Source organism: Scyliorhinus torazame, chromosome 15, assembly GCF_047496885.1.
Source record: "Scyliorhinus torazame isolate Kashiwa2021f chromosome 15, sScyTor2.1, whole genome shotgun sequence".
In the NCBI taxonomy this organism is placed as follows: domain Eukaryota; kingdom Metazoa; phylum Chordata; class Chondrichthyes; order Carcharhiniformes; family Scyliorhinidae; genus Scyliorhinus; species Scyliorhinus torazame.
In genome coordinates, this window is record NC_092721.1 from 198,105,105 (window position 1) to 198,128,904 (window position 23,800).

The 23,800-nt window shown below is 45.4% G+C and overlaps 1 protein-coding gene across 1 annotated transcript in view; it reads right to left on the minus strand.

The window, feature by feature from the left end:
* Positions 1 to 23,800, minus strand: part of acer3 (alkaline ceramidase 3) — a 201,538-nt gene that overhangs the window by 11,253 nt on the left and 166,485 nt on the right. The window contains exons 7-9 of the mRNA XM_072477389.1: positions 15,373 to 15,431; positions 12,333 to 12,434; positions 5,566 to 5,673 (exon numbers count right to left, since the gene is read on the minus strand). Coding sequence (XP_072333490.1) covers positions 5,566 to 5,673; positions 12,333 to 12,434; positions 15,373 to 15,431 — 269 coding nt within the window. The remainder of the gene's footprint in view (positions 1 to 5,565; positions 5,674 to 12,332; positions 12,435 to 15,372; positions 15,432 to 23,800) is intronic.

Here is a 23,800-nt window from a genome sequence, read left to right on the forward strand (position 1 = left end):
ATCATTTGTTGTGTAAAAGAGGTTTTTCTCACATCACATTTGCTTCTTTCGGAAATCAATTTAAATCTGTGCCCTCTCGTTCTTGATCCATCTTTGGGTTGTGGGGGTGAGACCCATGCAGACACGGGGAGAATGTGCAAACTCCCCACAGTGACCCGGGGCTGGGATCGAACCCGGGTCCTCGGCGCCGTGAGGCAGCAGTGCTAACCACTCCGCCATCGTGCCGTCCTATGCCTCTATTAATAAAGCCCAGGATAGGATGTCCTTCGTTAACTGCACTGTCCACCTGTCCTGCCGTCTTTAATGACTTATGCAAAGGCCCCTCTACTCCTGCATCCCCTTAAGAATTTTACTCCTTATTTCATGTTGTCTCTCCATGTTCTTCCTAGCAAAATGCATCACCTCAACACTTCTCCACATTGAACTTCATCTGCCACCAATCTGCCCAATCCACCAAATTGTCTGTGTCCTTTTAAAATTCTACACCATCCTCCTCACAGTTTACAATACTTCCAAATGAAATGAAATGAAAATCGCTTATTGTCACGAGTAGGCTTCAATTAAGTTACTGTGAAAAGCCCCTAGTCGCCACATTCCAGCGCCTGTTCGGGCATCTGCAAACTTTGAAATTGTCCCCTGCACACAAAGATCTAGATAATTAATATCAAGAAAAGCATCCCAATACCGGCCCCTGGGGAATACTACTACAAACCTTCCTCCATCCCGAAAAATATCCAATGACTATTACTCTCTGCTTCCTATTATTCAGCCAATTTTGTATCCACGTTGCTACTGTCCCCTTTATTCGATGAGTTGTAGTTTTTCTCACAAGTCTGTTGTGTGGCACTTTATCGAATGCCTTCTGAAAGTCTATAAACAGCACATCAACAGCATTATCCTCATCAACCCATTCTGCTACCGCCTCAAAAAACTCCAGCAAGTTAGTTAAACACGATTTCCCCTTTAGAAATCCCCTTTAGAAATTCCTAATCCTGCTGACGAAAATTTTCCTGAATACAATCTAGGAACATTTTCCCCTTTTCACCCTTTACACTACCACTGTCCTAGTCTACATTTGGATAATTAAAGTCCACCATTCTAATTACTCTATAATGTTTGCAGCTCTCTGTAGTTTCCCTGCAGACTTATTCTACTACATCCTTTTCACTTGTTGACACTCTATAGACAGAGCAGTGTAATTGTACCCTTACCGTTTCTTAGCTAACCATCCACGAGGGAAATAAGAACTGTATTTTATAAAACACCGTACAATCTCAGGATTGTCAGCAAAATGGTGTCACTGTGGCATATTTTACACATAGAACAGCATTTGAGCTAAACGATTAGATTATCTGTTTTAGGGCTATTATTTGAGGGATGAATGTTGGCCAGGACACCGGAACGGGGTGCGGATGTTGCCGGGGGGGGATACCCCTACTCTCATTAGGATCTCTCGTGACTACCTGAGACATCTAGATTGGGGCTTTGGTTTCACTTATTGTCTGAATGCAGCACCCCGACAGCAAAGCACTCCCTCAGTACTGCTGCACTGGAGAGTCAACCGTGATTACATGCTCAAGTCGGAGGAATGAGCTTTGAACCTACAACTTTCTGAAGCAGAGGTTAGAGTGCTACCAATGAGTCACAGCTGATGCTAACATCATGATTTGCTACTTCATTTTAAATTATTATATCTACATTAGGGAGTTTAAAAATCAAACCAATGATATATCTCTATACCTCTTGATGATCCCCCGCCATAGAAGTTAATTTAATCTAATTTTAAGGGTCCCAGTTAAGTCTAAATTAACTTTCTTCTTCAAGCTTGTTGCAAGTCTCCATTATTCTTGGGATGGGCAGTAAATGTTTTTTTTCTCTTATTTCTAATCTGCTTGTGATTTTTATACATGCCCAGTTGTGTTGTACTCTTGGTCCCTTCATCAGGAGCCAGTTTAGCTCAGTTGGCAGGACAGCTGATGCATGATGCAGAGCGAGACTAGCAGCGCGGATTCAATTCCTGTACCGGCTGAGGTTATTCATGAAGGCCCCGCCTTCTCAACCTGGCCCCTCGCCTGAGGTGTGATGACCCTCAGGTTAAATCACCGCCAGTCAGCTCTCCCCCTCAAAGGGGGAAGCAGCCTATGGTCATCTGGGATTATGGCAACTCTTGTCCAGGTTAAGTAGCCCTTTTCATGTCAGCCTTATTTATGCCTTTCATTATTTTGTTTCCCACTTGTTCCTTCAACCAAAAATATTCATAAATGTTAGTTTTAATTTATAATAAAGGAGGACAAACAAAACTGATATTGCAAAATAAAGTTCAAGCCAGAGTTGGAAGCCACGTCCTCAACTGGCTACATCCTCTTTGAAAGTTGGTTCATTACTTTATTAAGAATCAACATTAATTGCAAAGCTAACTCTGAAATGTGGCACGCAGCTTCACCTTATATCAAAGGATGAATTAAAAATGGGAGGTTTGCAGAGAAAAGTGAGCAGACTAGTTATAAACATTTGGGGACTAAGTTATAAGGAGTCTAAAGCAAAGGTCTAATTTTCGTTAGAGAATGGATAAGGGCATCAGATACCTGGGAACACCACCATCTGGAAACCCCCATCCAAGTCACTCACCATTCTGACTTGGAAATATACCAACGTTCCTTCATTGAGGTTGGGTCAAAATCCTGGAGCCCCCTCCCTAAACAGCACTGTGGGTGCACCTACAGCTCAGGGATGGCAGCGGTTCAAGAAGGCAGCTCCACCTTCTCAAGGGCATTTAGGGTAGGGCAATAAATGCTGGACCAGCCAGCATCCCAGAAATGAATAAAAAATACAACTGAGAGGAGCCAGGTTACAGGGTCGTCAAAACATTTAAAGTTATAGAAAAGGTTGATGTAAACAAGCTACTTAACTTGCACAAGATGGGAAGAAAAATACAAAATTTATCCAGCTCAATCCCGGGGAATTGAGAGTTAATGATATTGATAGTACAACTAAAAAAGCGAATCGCCAAGGGTAAAAGGTTATGTCACAACAATGACACACCACAACCCCCCCCCCCCCCCTCGTCCTTTTTGTTCGACCAGCAGCTACTTTAACACTTTCCCTTTCTCCTACAGACTTGCATCTGACCTTTCAACCCACCGCTGCAACTTGCTTCATCGTTCTTTGGTTTACTTTCTTAGTTATCTCCCTCAGTGCAAAGGTTCCACCTGCTTGCTTTTCTTACTCCTAACCCTGCACTGTTCCACGTGAGCACCTGCTGCTTAAACCCTTCACTTTGAGAAAGTCATTTCTTTTGGCTGATGTGACGGACGCCACTTTTCAAATGTGTAGCGAGCACACAATGAGTTACCAGCACCAATACAATGTGCAAGGAGGGTCAAATCCAGGATTTGTGACCACAATTTCCAACATGTTAAAGGTCACACCTCCATTGAGCTTCTCAACAGGACGATTCTCTAGTATCAGAAGCTTACAAGTCGGACATAGCGAAATAGCATGTTGGAGCAAACAAAACAGGATGCAAGATATTCACCGAAAACTGTCTACATTTCTCTATTCATATTACAATAGGCTGGCAAAATCTGAGTAAATGGTCATTTTGATAGTTAATATATTCGGCTATATTCCCAATTTTCCTTGCGCCAGACCTGGCAACATGCCTTCAGCTACCTAAGCTCTAGAATTCCCTCCTTCAATCTCTCCCGCTCTATCTTCTGCTTTCCATCACTCCTTATAACAAACTTCTCTGACCAAGTTTCAGTCACCTAACCTAGTATTTCTTTCAATTGACTTGGTGTCAAATTTTGCTTGCCAACGCTCCTCAGGCGACACGGTAGCACAGTGGTTAGCACTGTTGCGTGACAGCGCCGTGGTCCCATGCTCGATTCCTGGCTTGGATTGTGCGGAGTCTGCACGTTCTCCCTTCTGCGTCGGTTTCCTTCCACAAGTCCCGAAAGACGTGCTGTTAGGTGAATTGGACAATCTGAATTCTCCCTCAGTGTACCCGCACAGGCGCCTAGGGCCTTTCACAGTAACTTCAGTGCAGTGTTAATGTAAGCCTACTTCTGACACTAATAAAGATAATTATTATAAACACCCCTTGGGTCATTTGATTACATTAAAAGCACTATACAGATGCAAGCAGCTTTTGTTGAATACAAATGCAGAAGATTACCGTGTACAGATGGCCTAGATGGCCTGAAAGACTCCTGCCCGACAGTGTGGCTGTGTCTTTATGTTTCGCTGACAACAAAAACGTTAAGGGATACATCAATACTATTCCAGAGTCAGCATGTGTGGATTACAAATTCTAACATAATCCTCCTCAAAACAGCTCTACCTCAGAGTTTAAGAGTTTTTCTTCTGAGTTACATAGGAGAGTTTTCCCTTCTTTCTTCAAGAGTCTTCCCTCCAATACCTTGAAGTCACAATCTTCCCACCACGTTGCCTAAAACAGTCTTCCATTTGAGGTCATTACAAGATCTCCCTTCAAGTCCTTTACAAGATAAAATTCTCCTTCTGTCTTCCCTCAAGTTCCTTGGTTGCACATACTTACAGTACACTGTACATATAATCACTACCTGTTTCAAAGGCCTAAACCCCGATAGTTCCTCTATTAACCTCGCAGTCACAAACTTCCACATGACTTCCCCTTGCACACAACCTCCTAATTTAACCCTTTGCTACAAATGACCATTTGTGATTGATTAATCTGGTCAACTCCCTTCCAAAACCCGAAGAACTGTCTAAGAATTACAAATTGCAACAGTTTGCCCTCGAGGGCACATTCGTGTGAGTCACTTGTCACAGAATGCTCAGCCTCTGATCTGCCCTCACGGCCATAGTATGTGGCTGGCCCAGCTGAGTTTCTGATGAATGATGGTTCTTTTCTGCCACCTCCACAGCCTTCCTCCTGCACCCCCCACTCCCCCGCAGCAAACATTTTGATGGTGGGAGATCAGATGACTCTCATGGGGAAGTGGTAAGACACTTTCCCCTTGGAGATGGTGATTGCCTGGCATTTGTAGGATGTGAATATTACCTGCCACTTAGTAACCGTGCCTGAACGTTATCCAGGTCTTGCTGCACTCTGGCACAGACTGCTTCATTATCTGACAAGTTGCGAATGGTGCTGAACACTGCGCACTGAACATCCCTATTTCTGACCTTATGACGGAGGGAAGATTATCAATGCACTGAAGATGGCTGAGCCGAGATACTGCTCTGAGATACTCCTTCTGCATTGTCCTGATTGACCTCCAGCAACTACAACCATCTTCCTTTGTGCCAGATACGACTAGAACCGGCGGATAATTTATCTCCAATGCCCCATCCGATTCCAATTCCGAATTTACTAAGGCTCACTGAACACAAGTGTGCCATTCTTGAGGATCTGCGTTGGTGGAGTGAAAACAGGCACAGAGCCCTGGGTCTATGTTCGTTTAACAAACTGGAGACAGTGCATTCTGTATTTTCACGGGGGGGGGAAGGAGCTGAAACATAGTTTTTAAATAATTTTTCATCGTTAAGAAAGACAGCCAAGAACTTTGAAGTGAAACATACCTGAAGAGAATGTGCAAATAGGAGCCTAGGCCTGTTAGAATGTGCCACCAAGCGTGAAACTGTGTCACGGCACCTAGGAGATGGAATGATAACTTTTGCCGGATATCCCTTGGGAGAGGAAAGAATAATTACATTTCAAAAGTCATCCAAGGTCACATATTCTACCAATTTTGATGTCTATTGTTATATTTGCCAACCAATATTGGGATAGTTCCACGGAAGCTGGTGGCGCTTTCTGCCAGGAAAATTTCGCTCAGGAACGCCATTAACTAGTTCAACTTGGCCAAGACCAGCTGTGTCCTCATTTAAAATCAACAGACATAACCAAGGAACTGAGACATATATAATATATACACACAAATAACATGAATATTGGAATACAGAGTGATGTGTTAAGTAAGTTGGTTCAACGTTGACTGCAACTGGATGCAGTGAAACTAGAAACAGGCTTCTGACACAAGAGATGGTCCAACACTGTTTTATTGAACTTCCTGATTGCTGTACATAGTCTGCTGTGAGTTGACACTCTTATCAATCCAATTGACAACCTCCTACTGGCTTGACCAGACTAACTCTCGACCTCATGGTGATAGTGCTCACTGGCTTGTGCACTCTTACTATCTCAGTAGCTGTGTCCTGTAGAGAGAGGGAGAGTCTTAATGCCCTGTGTGCTTTATAGTGGTGGTGTCCTGTCTGGTGATTGGTTGTTCTGTGTCGTGTGTGTTCATTGGTTATCCTGTGTGTCAATCACTGCCTGTCTGCATCTCATTATATACATGAGTGGATATTATGACATCTCCCCTTTTTGAAGTAAATTTTGGAATGTGGCGATATATATACATGCATGATTATATACAAGTGGTGAGTGAATGAAGGTATGTACATGGGAAGGTGTCTATCGTGCAGATACAGAGCAAACTGAACAAAATTTACAAGATTTGAGTCTATAGATTCAGTCTGTGGCGGGCGACGAATTCTTGTCGATCGCCTCAGAGGTGGAGAGGGGACGCCGGCACTTGGACAGGTGGGATTGCTGCCATGTCGGTGGCCTCATGGTGAGGCGGGATCATTGCCAGATTGGTGGCCTCGTGGTGCGAGATGTCCGGAGGAGGCATGATGACATGCGGAAAAGTGCGGTCAGGCGGTGGGCAGGGAACTTTTCGTAGCGCCCTCCTGTTGCGCCGTAGAATGGAGCCATCAGCCATTTGGACAATGAAGGGTCTGGGGGCTGCCTGCCTGACAACAATAGCTGGGGCTGACCAACCTCCCTCAGGCAACTGGACGCGAACAACATCGTCTGGAGCCAGCGCAGGTAGATCCTTGGCATGAGCATCATACGTAATCTTCTACTGGTCCCTGGATCGCTGCACTTTCTGCAGCACCGTGAGGTGGTCAAGGTCTGGAACATGGATGGCTGGAACAGTCATCCTCAGGTTGCGGTTCATGAGCAGCTGCGCCGGAGACAAACCGGTCGACAGAGGGGTTGCCCTGTATGCCAACAGCGCCAGGTTGAAGTCCGAGGCTGAGTCCGCAGCCTTGCACAGCAACCGCTTGACAATATGGACCCCTTTTTCAGCCTTCCCGTTTGATTGCGGGGAATGGGAACTGGATGTGATGTGACTGAAGTGGACGTAATCAAGAGCACGTAATCACGCCCATTTGCGTGAAAGAGGTCTATCCTTTTGCCAGCCATGAGCAAGGTGTTGCATCACGCGCTGTGGTAGAGAATCTTTGGCAGTTTCTTCGCGTATCTGGACAACTCGTTCATCAGTGGCTGGGAGGTTGCTGGCACACAACTGCACCTGTGCCTCGATGTGGCGAATGAAGTCGCCCGGTTCACACGGCATGGTGATGGATCGGGATGGGGCATCCGCGACGATCAGCTCCTTGCCCGGTGTATAGACGAGTTCAAAGTCATATCGGCGGAGACGAAGAAGAATTCGCTGCAGCCAAGGTGTCATGTCATTTAAATCCTTCTGGATTATGTGGACTAAAGGCCTGTGGTCTATTTCCACCGTGAACTTCGGCAGACCGTATACATAGTCATGAAACTTGACTATTCCTGTCAGGAGACCCAGACACTCCTTTTCGATCTGGGCATACCGTTGTTCAGTCGGAGTCATGGCCCTGGAGGCATATGCCACTGGAGCCCAGGACGAGGAATCGTCTCGCTGGAGGAGCACCGCCCCAATGCCGTCCTGACTTGCGTCTGTGGATATCTTAGTATCCTTGGTTGGGTCAAAGAACGCCAGTACTGGGGGTGTGGTGAGCTTCGCCTTCAGCTCTAGCCACTCCGCTTGATGTGCGGGAAGCCACTGGAACACTGTTGACATTTTAACGAGATGCCAGAGGGCCATGGTGTGGGATGCCATGTTGGGAATGAATTTTCCAAGAACATTTCCCATCCCGAGGAAGCGGAGGACCGCCTTTTTGTCCTCCGGTGTCTTCATGGCATTGATTGCCAGCACCTTGTCGGCATCAGGTTGCACACCTTGCTGTGAAATGTGGTCACCTAAAAACTTGATAGCGGACCGCCCAAACGAGCATTTGGCCCTGTTGAGCTGGAGGCCATTTTCATGAATCCTCTGGAAAACCTGTTTGAGGCGAGCAATGTGATCCTCGGGCGTCGTGGACCAGATGATCACGTCATCCACATAGACTCGCACCCCCTCGATGCCCTCCATCATTTGCACCATTATGCGATGAAATACTTCAGAAGTTGCTGTGATACCAAAAGACATGCGGTTGTAGCAATACCTGCAAAAAGAAGTGTTAAAAGTGCACAGCTTCCGACTGGACTCGTCCAGCTGAATTTGCCAGAAGCCACGGGAGGCGTCCATCTTGGTAAAGAATTTGGCGTGAGCCATCTCACAGGTCAATTCTTCACGCTTCGGGATCGGGTAATGCTCTCGCATGTTGTTGCGATTCAGGTCTTTGGGATCAATGCAAATGCGGAGTTCGCCAGAGGGTTTCTTGACGCAGACCATGGAGCTGACCCAGTCTGTGGGTTCCGTGACCTTTGAGATGATGCCCTGGTCTTGGAGCTCTCGTAGCTGCGTTTTCAGACGATCCTCGAGAGGAGCCGGCACCAGGCGTGGTGCATAGATGACTGAGGTGGCATTTGGCTTGAGCAATATCTTGTAGCGATGTGGGAGCGTGCCCATCCCATCAAACACACCGCGGTATTGTGTGAGAATGTCGTCTATCTCAGCCTGGAGATTCGCATTGGGCGAGGCCGTCGCAGGTGTCGAGGACATGGCATGAATTCGCTGTACAAGATTTAGGAGTTTGCATGCGCGAGCACCGAGCAGGGATGCCTTGACAGGCCGGACGATCTCGAATCTCAACGTCGTCTTGATTGCCTTGTGAGAGACACCTAGCTGACACAACCCACTGGCAGCTATGGCATTACCATTGTAGTCAAGGAGCTGGCAGGCTGGTGGAAGAATGCTAGGTTGGTGTCGGATGCTGTCGAGGTCCGACTGTGATATGAGGTTTGCAGACGCGCCAGTGTCCAATTTAAATCTGATGCGAGACTGGTTGACCGTGATGACAGCACACCACTCGTCGTCAGGATCCACACTGAGGATCGAAAGGCGGTTGGCAGACACGGTAGAGACCAACTCACGTGTGGTGATGATGCCCACCCTATATGGAGACTCGAGGCAGTCAGCATCGGGGTCCTTTGGGCTGTCTGGATCAAAATCCTGCATGCCTTGTTGTACGCAGCGGACACGTCTGTGCCGTAGCTGGGATCGCTGGCTGTTGTTCGGTGGAGCGGATCTGCAGAAGGTCGTGTAGTGGCCAGGCTTTCCACACTGTAGACATCGCCTGCCTTTGGCTGGACATTGCCGCTTTAAATGGGCGGAGCCACAATTCGGACACGTCATGACACTGATGTCAGCACGTTCTGTGCGCCATTGCACATGCGCAGTACTGTCGGCCGACGTTCGCGCATGCGCATCAGGGTTTTCGGCCTCATCGTCCACCCGGTCATGGCGCGCATGCCTGGGGACCAGAGAAAAGCGCGCGAAACGGCCACTCTCCTTGATGCTCAGGCCTTGCATTTTCGCTATGGCCTGCACCCTTTCTGCCTCGTGGGAGGCCAGTTTTGTAGTTGCTGCTGCCCTGATGCGGGAGTAGCGATTTCTGGCATGCTCATGGACAACGCAGGTTCCGATAGTGACGGAGAGGGTTAACGGTTTGATTTTGAGGAGCTGCTCCCGCAGGGAGTCGGACTGGACCCCGAAAACGATCTGATCCTGGATCATGGAATCAGTCGTCGAGTCATAATTACATGACTGCGCTAGGATGCGGAGATGGGTCAAGAAGGACTGAAAAGGTTCATCCTTACCCTGAAGCCTCTGTTGGAAGATGTACCGTTCAAAGCTCTCATTCATCTCAATGTCGCAGTGACTGTCGTATTTCAGCAGAACTGTCTTGAACTTTGTCTTGTCTTCGCCATCGGTAAACGTAAGCAAGTTATAGACGTGGATGGCATGATCCCCCGCAGTTGACAGGAACAGTGCGATCTTTCTGGCATCCGATGCTGCCCTGAGGTCGGAGGCCTCGATGTACAGGAGGAACTTTTGTTTGAAGACTTTCCAGTTGGCGCCGAGGTTGCCGGAGATGCGAAGGAGGCTGGATGTTTTCCATGCCGCTGGATGGCTGCTTGCTGGTCGTTGCAGATGCACTCGAGGTAGGTTCGTTCGGATTACTAGCACTCTGGTATCATGATGTGTCAAGTAAGTTGGTTCAACGTTGACTGCAACTGGATGCAGTGAAACTAGAAACAGGCTTCTGACACAGGAGATGGTCCAACACTGTTTTATTGAACTTCCTGATTGCTGTACATAGTCTGCTGTGAGTTGACACTCTATCCAACTGATAACCTCTCACTGGCTTGACCAGACTAACTCTCGACCTCATGGTGATAGTGCTCACTGGCTTGTGCACTCTTACTATCTCAGTAGCTGTGTCCTGTAGAGAGAAGCAGAGTCTTAATGCCCTGTGTGCTATATAGTGGTGGTATCCTGTCTGGTGATTGGTTGTTATGTGTCGTGTGTGTTCATTGGTTATCCTGTGTGTCAATCACTGCCTGTCTGCATCTCATTATATACGAGTGGATATTATGACACAGAGTAGAGTGACAGTTCAAAATTTTCTGATGATCCCAAACTTGGAAGTATGGCAAACAGTGAGGATATTACAAATTGACTGTAATAGGATATATAAGGTAGCACAGTGGGCAGACACGGAGCAGATCGAATTTAATGCAAAGGAGTATGAGGTGTTGTATTTTGGCAGAAGGGAATATCGACAAGCGGACTTAGACATGATGGGAGAAATTACCTCTATGATTCTAGACTCAATGGGTTAATAGTTCTAAAGAGTGTGCACGGACAGATGGACTGGGGGTTCAGAGCTGTGCATTTACCTTTGAAGGTGGAAGGATGTATTGAGAGCAGCTAGGAAAGCATAGGTATCTTGCAATTCATAAAGTACAGAAGCAGGGAAGTTAACGGTAAAGCTTTACAAGACTCACGTTAGGCCACAATTAGAGGAGTGCATCCAGTTTGATCACCACACTTTAGGAATGATGAGAGCACTCTTCAGTGTCAGTGCATACAGAGAAAGTTTACCAGAATGGTTCTAAGGATGTGGGATTTCAGCCACAAGGTTAGGTTGTAGAAGTTGGTGTCATTCGCCTTAGAGGAAAGAGGTTAGATTTGATAGATGTGTACAAGATTAGGAGAAGCTATACTAAGAAAGGTCATTCCCATTATCTGTCGTACAAGGACCGTGGGTCATAGATTTAAGGTTTATGGTAAGAATTGCAGGATGGATGCAAGTGGTGATGATCAGGAACTTGTTGTCAACCTGAGGGAGGTAGAAGTGGAGACCATCAATGATTTCAAAAAGAAATTGGATGAGCCACTCAGGAAAATAAATTTACAGGACTATGGGGATAGAGCAGGGGAAGGGAGCTGACTGGATTGCGCTACACGGAGCTTGCATGAACTCAACAGGCCGAGTGGCCTCCGTTATGACTCTATGGCATAAGGCACTGAGACCAATTTCAGCTGTAATGACGGCACTGACTAAGATCAGCACAGATCGTTCTGGACATACGACCAAATACCACAATAAGCAAAACTACATCAAGTCTTCGAGAAGACTTGAAGGTTTTTTGCTTTGAAAAAATATACTAAGGAACAATTTACCAGCACACCATCCTCCTCCTCCCTACCTCTAAATTACTATCTTGATTGGTTAACTTTAACTCTCCCAGTAAAAGAAAGGATCACTTTAAGGGGCAGGGAGAATCTGCTTTATTCCCAACATTCACCGATACCTTTTGGACACAGCTCATGTCTGGGTTAGCATTCCCTGCATGAGTAGCAACCACTTGAGTGAGGTACCAGCAACAACTGATGAAGCTGAACTCAATCACAGTTGACACCGCCCAAGGATAAGAATGGAGAAAATTGCCAAGAAAGTGAAATAAAATTGAGGAAGCATTTATATTTGAGTCATGTCTTTGAATCATGTAACAAAAAAGGTGGTCTATTGGTCCATCGTGCTTGTACCAACACTTTGATAGGGCTAATCCACTTCATTGTGCATTCCCCATAGACCTGTATACTTTTCTTTTTAAGTATACATCGATTGAGATAGCTTCCATCAACCAGAGCGGCAATTTGCTCCTGGCCATAATAACTTGCTCTGGCAAAAAAATTCTCCCAATTAAAAGGCATAAAACATACCTCAAATTATCGCAGAAGATGTTGTCTACATTCCAGAGAATAAAGCCCATCAGAAATACACCTAATGATGTATAGGCAAGGGGCCTCAGCCAAGGATGAACCCTGGAAGAAAAACATTTTAAAAAATTATAAAGGTGACAAACTTACATCCACGTCTTCCATGCACTCAGAACATTACCGGGCCAGCAAAGTACTTGTGGTGTAGTCAAACGTGGGAGCCAAATTGCATGCAAGCCATAGAGAAATAAATGATTGGAAAATGGTAGTAATAAGTTCAACTTAGATCTGTAATCGCACTGCTTTTCTGAACTTGTATAGAAGATGCTGTGATCAGAGACTGACCCTGGAAATGATAATATTCAACATTCATATGCACTAGGGGCTTTTCACAGTAACTTCACACTTGTGACAATAAAAGATTATTATTGTGTGTCTCATAATGCCACACCAGCTCCACCAGAAACATTGTCTTCAAACAGTGTCACACAACTTCTAACAGATTGCAGGATTATAGAGAGGTCGGAAAATCTGTATAAATTGCCAAAGGTGTCGACAAAGGGATTTAAAAAAAAACTTTTGAAACAGCTTTTGGTTTAATAAGAATAGGCTGTCCTAACAAAACACAATGATTTCTAAACTTCTCTGATCCAATATTATAACCACATTCAGAAGCGACATGCAATGAGGATTCAATTGAAGATCAAGAAATTTGGAATTACTTCAAAGGGGAAGATGCAATGTGAAGCAGTATTTCTCTGGAAACTTTAAACCTCAAGAATAAAAGCCAGACATTCTTAATCCTGCTAATATTGCAGATTTAAAAAAAAACAGAATAAAGACGAAACATTAAGGCTTCCCATCATAGATGTTCCAACGAGTTATTTGTCGACTGCGTTCAGTGATGTGCATTTTGAGCCCAAAGCTACTATGCACAGATTAACGTTTGCTGGTAGGAAAATGATATGCCAGAGGAATGACCCTGTTCTTAATCACTCCTACACGGAATAGAAACATGGAACAAAGTGCTCTCAGGAGTTGAAATGAATTAAGGAGAGTGCCAGCCAAAGTTCAAGTTGACCAAAATTACATCAGAGTAGAGTATCTTTAACTTGTGTTCAAAACAAACAAAATGAAAACAAACATACAAACATCACAGGAAGAAATAATATTTTGGAAACCGTGCTCAGCAATGGATCTTGTATGCTCAATGCTGCGACTCAGCATTATTTATTTCCCTGTTTATCTTGCCTTCTCTATTCTCCTTTTAACCTTGATGGGATGCTGCACTCTTGGTTATTGTCTTTCAACTTGTTGGCTCAGTAACAGAATTGCAGCATTGTGCACCATATCCCTTCGATTTTAAATGAAAACTGCTAACAGATTTGGATTAAAGGTGCCTCGATCCATCTGAAACTACCCTGAGTGACAAGTAGACATTCTAATGCATGTTTCTTGGCTGCAGTGTTCTATTACCTGCCTGCGATCAGTTTAATTAGGACTCTTCCCTCTACAACACAAGAGATCATGCAGTTGATGTGGGATGCCATGCCCTAGAAAGAAAGAATGGACACTGGGCGAATTCCCCTGTTCCTCTTCAAACTTTACATCCACTTGGGAAGCCAAATGGAACTTCAGTTAAATGCAGTGCTGATGAAACATTGAAGTTCCTGCCCGGGTAATGTGCCAAGTCGTTGGAGTAAGGTTCCAACCCATGGTGTTCTGACTCAAGAAGTCATAATGTTACTTCTGGAGCTAAGGTAGACACACAAAACCCGAGTCAATGCTTAATTAGCTGATCTCAGGTGAGACGGTACCGACAGAACAAGAAAAGTCAGGCAGGGCTGCTTTTATTCTTGGGATGTAGGCAGCAATAGTAAGGCAGTATTAATCTCCCATTCCAAGTTGCCCAAAGGCTGTTGAGTTAACCACAGTGCAGTGACTGGAGTCACATGTAGGCTGGACCAGGTAGGTGCGCCAGGTTCCAGAAGAGCATTCAGTGTAATCTGGTAGCATTCATCATTATTTTCCTGGATTCGCACGACTAACGGAATTCAAATTCACAAGTTTCTGTGGTGAGCTGAAAACCTCTGGTTTTCTGGTCGAGGAGCATAACCACCAGGGTACTGTAGAATCACAGAAAGCTGTCCTTTGGCCCATCGCCTGTGCCGGCCATGAAGTACCTAACTATTCCAATCCCCTTTCTCCAGCACTTGCTCTGCAGCCTTGTGTGCGATGGTGTTTCAAGTGCTTATCGAAATATTTCTTAAATGTTATGAGGGTTCCTGTCTCCACCACCCTTTCAGGCAGCGAGTTCCGGATTTCCACCACCCTCTGGGTGAAAAGGTTTTTCCTCAAAACCCTCTAAATCTCCTGCCCCTTACCTTAAAACTATGCCCCTTGGTCATTGACCCCTCAACTAAGGGAAAATATTTCTTCCTTTCCACCCTATCTTCGTCAATCATAATTTGGTACACCTCAATAAGGTCCCCCCCCACTCAGCCTTCCCTGCTCTAAGAAGAGCAACCTTCAGAATGCCCTGCAGTTGTCCAGTGACATCCTGACCCTAGCACCAGGGGGGGTAACACACCATCCTGGAGTCACGTCTGTAGCTGAAGAAGCTGTAGCCTGCGCCCTTCACTACTGAGTCTCATACCACTCTTGCTCCTCCCCCCTAGTGTACCTGAGCCACCCATAGTTCCCCGAACTTGGTTCTGTTTGCACTCCCCAGAGGGACTACCACTTCCACGCTTTTCCATCAGGAAGCGGTTCTGGAGTGTGAAGCACTCTGGTACTTTCCTCCCCACCTCTTCTGACTTGTGGTCAGCCATTTCCTCTCTGACTGTACTTCCTTAAGCTGTGGGGTGACCACATCCACAGACGTGCTACCCTATGTGGTGTGATTTTGAACGGTCCACAAGATCATAATATGAGGCCGAGACCACGGAAAACCTTTGCAAACTCATAGACAGGTCCATGAAGCTCGGTTTGAAAACCAAGGGGCTCCAAAAAAGGGGCCGTGCTTTGTTTGAACGCTACTTACCACGTGACAATATACACCGATCGTAGAACTAGGCAGCCAACTAGAAAGCCGTACATGACCTGCAAAAGAGGATAGAAAAGGAAACATTGAGCACAAATAGGCAAGATACCTCTGAAATTAATGACTGCAAACAAATATGCCTTCCATTCATCAATTTAAACAAATATTTAAATCAGATGATATCAATATTTGTCTGGAAGAAAAAGGTTTCAAACTTTATATATTTCAGCACTGTCACAGATTTTACAGTGTCACTCATCGCTACACCAAGTTTATCTTGGTAGAGAACACTTAGTCTGCTTTAGAACTGTAACGCACCATCCAAGGAATTTTAGCTTGTTTGGGTTGTGGGGGTGAGACACAGGGAGAATGTGCAAACTCCACGTGGACAGTGGCCTGGGGTGGGATCAAACCTGGGTCCTCGATGCCGTGAGGCAGGAGTGCTAACCACTGCGCCACCGTGCCGTCCCAGTTCATTATCCGTTTATGATCCTGCATCATTCGAATGACACCTTACAGCTGAACAGTTGGGCTTGATAGCCCAGTAGGATAAAATTGTCCATCCCTGTACAGCCATATAGAGCAGTTGACAGACACTGAAACTGTAAAAAAAAAGAGTTGATCTTAGCCCAGAGCACAGCAATTGGTCCCAGTTATTCTTTGGGGAGGGAAAGAGAAGAAAAAAGGGGATACACAGAATCTGTGGACAACCATTGAGTGCAGTAACAAAGCTAAGTAGCCAGATTACAATGGGCCCCCCGTGCCCAGTATATCGTAAGGTTGATGATCAATTGCTCAAAGCTGCGATGCAAACATTCCCAAACAAGTTAAAAGAAAAAGGTCCTCTAGAGAGTAATCCGGTTTATTGAAATGCTCATTTATGCCACATCACAAATCACAAAAGATTCTCACTTTAGAAATAAAGACTAGCCAAATAAGGTCTACACCCACAAATCTACAAAAGGCTCAATATTGAAGTCTTTGCAACCTCATAAAAGTCACAGATATAACTCCTCAGTAAGCAGTATGGTCGAGCCAGACATTGTCCAACTGCGGTCTGAATTAAAGAGGTAATAACTAGATAATACAGGTTAGGCAATGCTGAGTTTCAGTTTGAAATCTTGTGGAAGCAACTGTGGAAAGTAAAGATTTCTGCTCATGAGGTACAAGTGTAGAAAACAGTACAATTAAGTTTGATTTGAATTCAGACACGGAGTAGGCAAACTAGAATACGTGGAAGACGAGCAAGGATGCAGAGATTATAGTAGACGGAAAACAATCATGAGTATCTCGGGAGGTAATTGAATATACATTATGAAACCATGATTCAGATAATAAGTTTATTGATGTGACATTAAAATAGTTTCTATGTCTGTGGACTAGGGCAGTTTATTTAACCTATAGCTATCCACATAACATATGGAAAATTCCATTCAGACTAACATCTTTTATTGCTGAGCCAAGGTATTCCTCAAGAACCTCAAATTGCTTCAAGCAGTAGCAAGATCTGTAAGCATAACTACTCCACCTTGTATTTTATGGACCCGAGTCTCATTGTTACTGAAAAACCAGTTGCATAAAGGTTACGGCTGTGCCAACACCCAGTGTTGCCTCTTTCCTCTCCTCCCTTGGGAGCTATAATGATGCATGTCAAACCTAGTAATTAAAACTTCAAATGCTGCCAACCACCTTGTGGAAAAGCTGAACATATTTCTAACCTGACTGAACGTGTGGAAGATTTGCTTCCAGAGTTTTAAATGCAGTGACCTTCCTTTGCTACAGTGTCCAAGTTTTATATCCATCCATTCTGATTCTGACATGAGGAGCTGCTGTTGGGGTTGGAGGGAAGGTGGGGGGAGGGGGGAATCTGCGATGTGCCAAAGGCTTATGGCCAGTCACTTCAAAGCATAATAACGTTTGGCTACTTAAAAGAGCTTGCTTAAGGTTTAGATGGTCCATGGATACAGGACTATTTTAGTCCAATGTAGCAGTTTATACAACTTATTAATATACCTTCAGGTAAAATCCATGAAGAGGGTCTTTGCATTTTTATCCTCTTTGCCAATGTTAACATCCTCTACTAGTTAAGATACAAACTCTTGCAAGGGTATTGTTCCATTGGTGCTACCAGCTCTGCAGGATCTGCCCCAACTCACCATATGGCCTTTCACTCCTCCCGAAAAAACCCGAAGCTTAATTCCAATGTCTGTTCCAGTAGGTTCCCAACAGGAGCCACGGGGATGATTCAAAACTAAAACTCCAATCCGCTCCAGGGTTTTACTAAAGACAAGTGCAGGATCACAACTGTGGTCTGGTTCAAATCACCCAACTCAGGCCGGACTGAGGATCTAAGACTGTCTTGCAGCAGAAACATATTCGCACTCAGCTCTTCATATTCATTCCAAACAGAATCAGACTTTCAGAAGGATGGTTTCCTTCTCTGCAGGACACACTGAAAAAGTTGGGTTTTTACAACATTTATGATCACCTTTCCCAATACCAGTTCTGCTCAATTTGAAGATTTTGTAAATTTAATTCAAATTCTCAAATTGCTATATTGGCATTTGAACTTGCATTCTCTGGATTATTAACCTTGCATCATACCTACTACGTGATTACATTCTTCCAACTTAGTTGCAGGTTTATGATTTATCTTCGAGCTGGATTCCTCAATGGAGCAAAGCATGGCATTTCCATGTCTCAGGTGTTTTATTTTTAAAGGCCTCTCCAAATTAGAACAAAACATGATTTGAATGAAATTAAGGCAACACCGTTGACATGGTGTCCACTGACCCCGCAGTTGAGATTGGCCAAAGGTATTTCTTACAAAACCTACTGGAAGGCAAACAGCATTGATTTTCAAGCTGCCCGTACAGCATGGATTGACATTTGAGGCTTGCAGGGGAATTGAAAGTGCCCAGACCTTTAGTAACCTGTATTTCCGAACGATTGCTTCATTATTAATTGCTCATGCACTCACTGCGCCCTCCTGTACCTCACTGGTTTTTAGTCGAGTCCTATTAAGTTAGTTTGCAGGGCGGTGAACTTTCTTATTCAAATAATTTTTTAAAAACAAGTTTCAAAGGGATTAGAACATGCAATATTCTGATAATAGATTCTGCAATGAAGTATAATAAAGTTCAATGAATTTTCACCTGAGGAAGGAACAGTGCTTTGAAAGCTAGTGAATCGAAACAAACCTGTTGGACTTTAACCTGGTGTTGTAAGATTTCTTACTATTCTTTTGGGCACTCTACTCCATACCATAATAGCTTGCTGCATAAAAAAAGTTCTCCTCAGCTCACCTTTTGCCAATTACTTTCAATCCATATCCTCTGGTTGCCAACCCTTCTTAGGGAAACCAATTTTCTTTAAACACTGCCAAAACCATTTGTGATTTTGAAGTTCATGAATCTTCTCTGTGGGTTAATCTCCGTAAGTGGATCTTACAATCTAGAGAGAACTTTTACTGGCCTGTATCTAGTAATACGGCAGCTTGGCTTAGGGACCGCAACAATAAGCTTCTTCACAATGGGGTACTTTATTCTATGATTCCACATTTACCATTACAAGCTGTCTTAACTCCCACGAGGAAACTATCATTGATCTCTACCTGGCACTTGTGGAGCGCAAGCTCCCCAGATAGGGGGTGGAGGCCACTCGCCTGGGGCTCATTAAGCACTAAGCTGGCCCAAAGCAGGGCCTGGTGTGGTAGCTCTCCCAGCAAGGACTGCCCTGCGAGCAATATGCTGCCTTGAGCAGAACTCTGTAAATAGTTCAATAAGTTAATGTTCATTTGCCACCGGCGTCCCCAAGTTACTAATGTCATGATATTCAAACATACATCATAACACATACATAATGATAGACAGACCAACGGATCAATTAGCGCACATAACACGACAGCCAATCACAGACAAGAGCAGACACAGTATAAGACAAGAAACACGACACTTCCTGGGCAGTCCATCTGGAGACAGCACAGGGCCAGGATCTCATAGCAAGACACTCACACCGTCACAACGTGCTGAGTACCAAGTCTGATGTATAAATAGTTAAATGGAATAAAACTGCGTTGTACCAATCGCAACCGTGTTGGTTCGTCTGTACCTCAGAGCATCCAACATTTCAACTAAACTGGCAACAAGGATTAAAGGAAACTCTGGACTCGATTGTAGAACCACCTGACTACCGCGAATTGCTGTTTGGGATGCAATGCCATAACCGTTTAAGATGCAAGATGCCGTTATTCTGAAAGTTGGATGCCTTTGATGCAGGCCTGCCAGATTGGAACCAGCATGCGGAGTGCAGGAGGTACTTTTTCCAGGCAAACGGATTTTGGGGGAGAAACGGTCAGAAGATCCTCCTCTTGACCCCGTGTAGGGTCCAGACATTTGGGATCATGACTTCTCTGGCGGCTCCAAATCTTTTGATGAGTTAGTCACATTGGTTTCGGAACACTATGATCCCAAGACATCTGTAATTATGCAGCGGTATTGTTTTAACATAGCAGTACGGTCTCCGGGCGAATCAGTTACTGACTCCTTGACCTACGTGAGAGGTCTGGCTGAACACAGAGTTCAAAGATTCTGAGGGACCGAGATGTCTGCAGTATCAACAACACGACCACACAGAGGAAGATATTGGTGGAACCCACCCTAGATTTGAAATGGGCCAATGAACTTTCACTATCACGAGAGCACGTGGAGAAAGGAGCTGTGAGGGCTACGAAGAATCCAGCATGAGTTGAAGGATAGAACATAGAAAAATACAGCGCAGAACAGGCCCTTCGGCCCACGATGCTGTGCCGAACCTTTGTCCTAGATTAATCATAGATTATCATAGAATTTAGTGCAGAAGGAGGCCATTCGGCCCATCGAGTCTGCACCGGCTCTTGGAAAGAGCACCCTACCCAAGGTCAACACCTCCATCCTCTCCCCATAACCCAGGAACCCCACCCAACATTAAGGGCAATTTTGGACACTAAGGGCAATTTATCATGGCCAATACACCTAACCTGCACATCTTTGGACTGTGGGAGGAAACCGGAGCACACGGAGGAAACCCACGCAGACACGGGGAGGATGTGCAGACTCCGCACGGACAGTGACCCAAACTGGAATCGAACCTCGGACCCTGGAGCTGTGAAGCAATTGTGCTATCCACAATGCTACCGTGCTGCCCTTAAGAACAAATTAATGTACACTATATCATTCTACCGTGATCCATGTACCTATCCAATAGTCGCTTGAAGCTCTCTAATGTTTCCAACTCAACTACTTCCACAGGCAGTGCATTCCATGCCCCCACTACTCTCTAGGTAAAGAACCTACCTCTGACATCCCCCCTATATCTTCCACCATTCACCTTAAATTTATGCCCCCTTGTAATGGTTTGTTCCACCCGGGGAAAAAGTCTCTGTCTACTCTATCTATCCCCCTGATCATCTTATAAACCTCTATCAAGTCGCCCCTCATCCTTCTCCGTTCTAATGAGAAAAGGCCTAGCACCCTCAACCTTTCCTCGTAAGACCTACTCTCCATTCCAGGCAACATCCTGGTAAATCTCCTTTGCACCTTTTCCAAAGCTTCCACATCCTTCCTAAAATGAGGTGACCAGAACTGTACACAGTACTCCAAATGTGGCCTTACTAAGGTTTTGTACAGCTGCATCATCACCCCACGGCTCTTAAATTCAATCCCTCTGTTAATGAACGCTAGCACACCACAGGCCTTCTTCACAGCTCTATCCACTTGAGTGGCAACTTTCAAAGATGTATGAGCATAGACCCAAGATCTCTCTGCTCCTCCACATTGCCAAGAACTCTACCGTTAACCCTGTATTCCGCATTCATATTTGTCCTTCCAAAATGGACAACCTCACACTTTTCAGGGTTAAATTCCATCTGCCACTTCTCAGCCTAGCTCTGCATCCTATCTATGTCTCTTTGCAGCCGACAACAGCCCTCCTCACTATCCACAACTCCACCAATCTTCGTATCGTCTGCAAATTTACTGACCCATCCTTCAACTCCCTCATTCAAGTCATTAATGAAAATCACAAACAGCAGAGGACCCAGAACTGATCCCTGCGGTACGTCACTGGTATCTGGGATCTAGGGTGAATATTTGCCATCCACCACCACTCTCTGACTTCTATCGATTAGCCAGCTCGTTAGCAACTGGCCAAATTTCCCACTATCCCATGCCTCCTTACTTTCTGCATAAGCCTACCATGGGGAACCTTATCAAATGCCTTACTAAAACCCATGTACACTACATCCACTGCTTTACCTTCATCCACATAGAAAGAAATAACATTTATTTACAATAACATATATATACAATAGCAGCAGCAACTCCTTTGCTGCTCACTCTCCTCTAGCCGTTCCAAACTGGTCAGCTTTATTTATGCAGGGAATCTGCTAATGGTTTCTCCGCCCCCTTCATTGGGGAAGCTCAAACTCCCAAAGGATTGTGGGATTCCCATTAGTCCCCAGCCTGTAGTAAGCAGGCAGGTTAGAACAGGAGTGCAGGAGCTGCCGGGGTCCATGAACTATGGTGACCATAGTTTGACTCGCCCTTCCTTCCAGACCCACTTGGCATCACGGGATGGGGCCAGTCTGGCCAGATTTGCTCCAAAGTGGCAGTCTGAGAAGCAATTCCGGAGTAGGATTAGAATCCCAGGTGCTACCTCTGACTGAGGATGATGGGGCAGCCGGTTGCATTGCCAATTGTGTGGGACGCAAACGCGTCACCGTCAGGGCCACCAGGTATGGCGCAGCATGTTAGACGTTTTAGTTGCTGTTATATGAAGAGTCTAAAGTTCTGTTCCCTTTTCACAAACACACATTTATTTCCTTCCAACACCCTTTGCACAAAACTCTCACTATACATTACCTGACAGAGGCCACCTGAAGCCCCTTTACATATCAGTGTCAATTAATGGATACTTAACATAAATGAGACAACTAATTGCAATGTCTCTTAACCCATTACTTAACACAGTGAACACCGTCCAGATAGCTGTGAACCAGGGCTTTGCACATGGGCACCCTGGATGAGGAAGACTGTTTAATGCAACTGAACAGTGTCATAGCTCCAAAGGTAGTACCGATCCGAGTCACACTGCAGGTTAATGGTCATCCAGTGACTGTGGAAATGGACACCGGTGCTGCCGTCCCCAGCTGTCTGGTGTTGTCTGTGAAAGCCCTGTCCCCACCTGAGGTGGATGAGGCAATTGCAACTCTCAATTTCATGGACAGCTTGCTGGTGACTGCTGCTCAGTGCGCATGTGGACACAACAAAACCTGGGACTGGTGAAGCTTTGCCTCATGCCGTTGAGTGGCAGGAAAAAGGAGGCCCCTCAGGTAACCCTACGGCCTTTCTCCCAGAAGTTCACTGAGCTTGGTGTAGAAGATGGCGTCATATTGTGGGGAGCCTGCCTGGTCGTCATCCTCCCCCTCCCCCCCCACATAGGGTCAGGAAGCCCTGCTCCAGGACCTTGGCCATCCATGAGCAACTAAAATGAAAATGTTGGCCCACAGTATATCGGGTGGCCTGATATCAATGGGGACACGGAAAGGATCCTGCGCAGCTACCCGGCGTATCAGGAACATACGAAACTCCACCAGCAGCCACCCTTCACCCTTGAAAATGGCCAGGACCCCCATGGGTACACCTACACTTGGGTTTTGCTGGACCGTTTCCGGGCTCAGTGGCTTTGTGGATGCTCACTCAAAATGGTTAGGGGCATGTAAGATGGCCTCCACAACGTCCAGGGCCATGATAGAGAAGCTTCAGGGCGTTTTTAGCACCCAGGGAATCCCAAAGGTCCTGGTGACAGGGGGGGGGGGGTTCATAACCCACACAAGGACCACGGGGAAACTATCATTGATCTCCCTGTGGGGTACGAGCCCCCTAGATAGAGGGTGGAGGCCACCCGCCTGGGGCTCATTATGCACAAATATAAAAACTGGCCCAAAGCAGGGCCTGGTGTGGTTAACTCTCCCAGCAAGGACTGTCCTGGGAGCGATACACTGCTTTGAGCAGAACTCTGTTAATTGTTCAACAAATTAATGTTCATTTATCACCGGCGTCCTCAAGTACTAAACATGCAAATATCCTCTGTCCTGGAAAACGAATTGCTGGTGAGACAAAGTCAATTATAAAACAATAAATCAATCAGCCTGTTTCATATACAAAAGAGGAATAAATAGAATATTTTTCTCAGTGAAGTTCAATCGATTTCACATCACTCCAGGGTCTTCCTCTCTAACATGCAGAAGAAGAAAGTGTGGACTCTTGTGCCAACAAGCAGGCCAGAACCTCTAAGAGGGAAGGGAGGGAGGAAGATATTTAAATAATGGTTGACACCTAGGTGAAGAAGTTCCATCTTCAGCAACAAGAGTTGGACTCTTAATTGATTA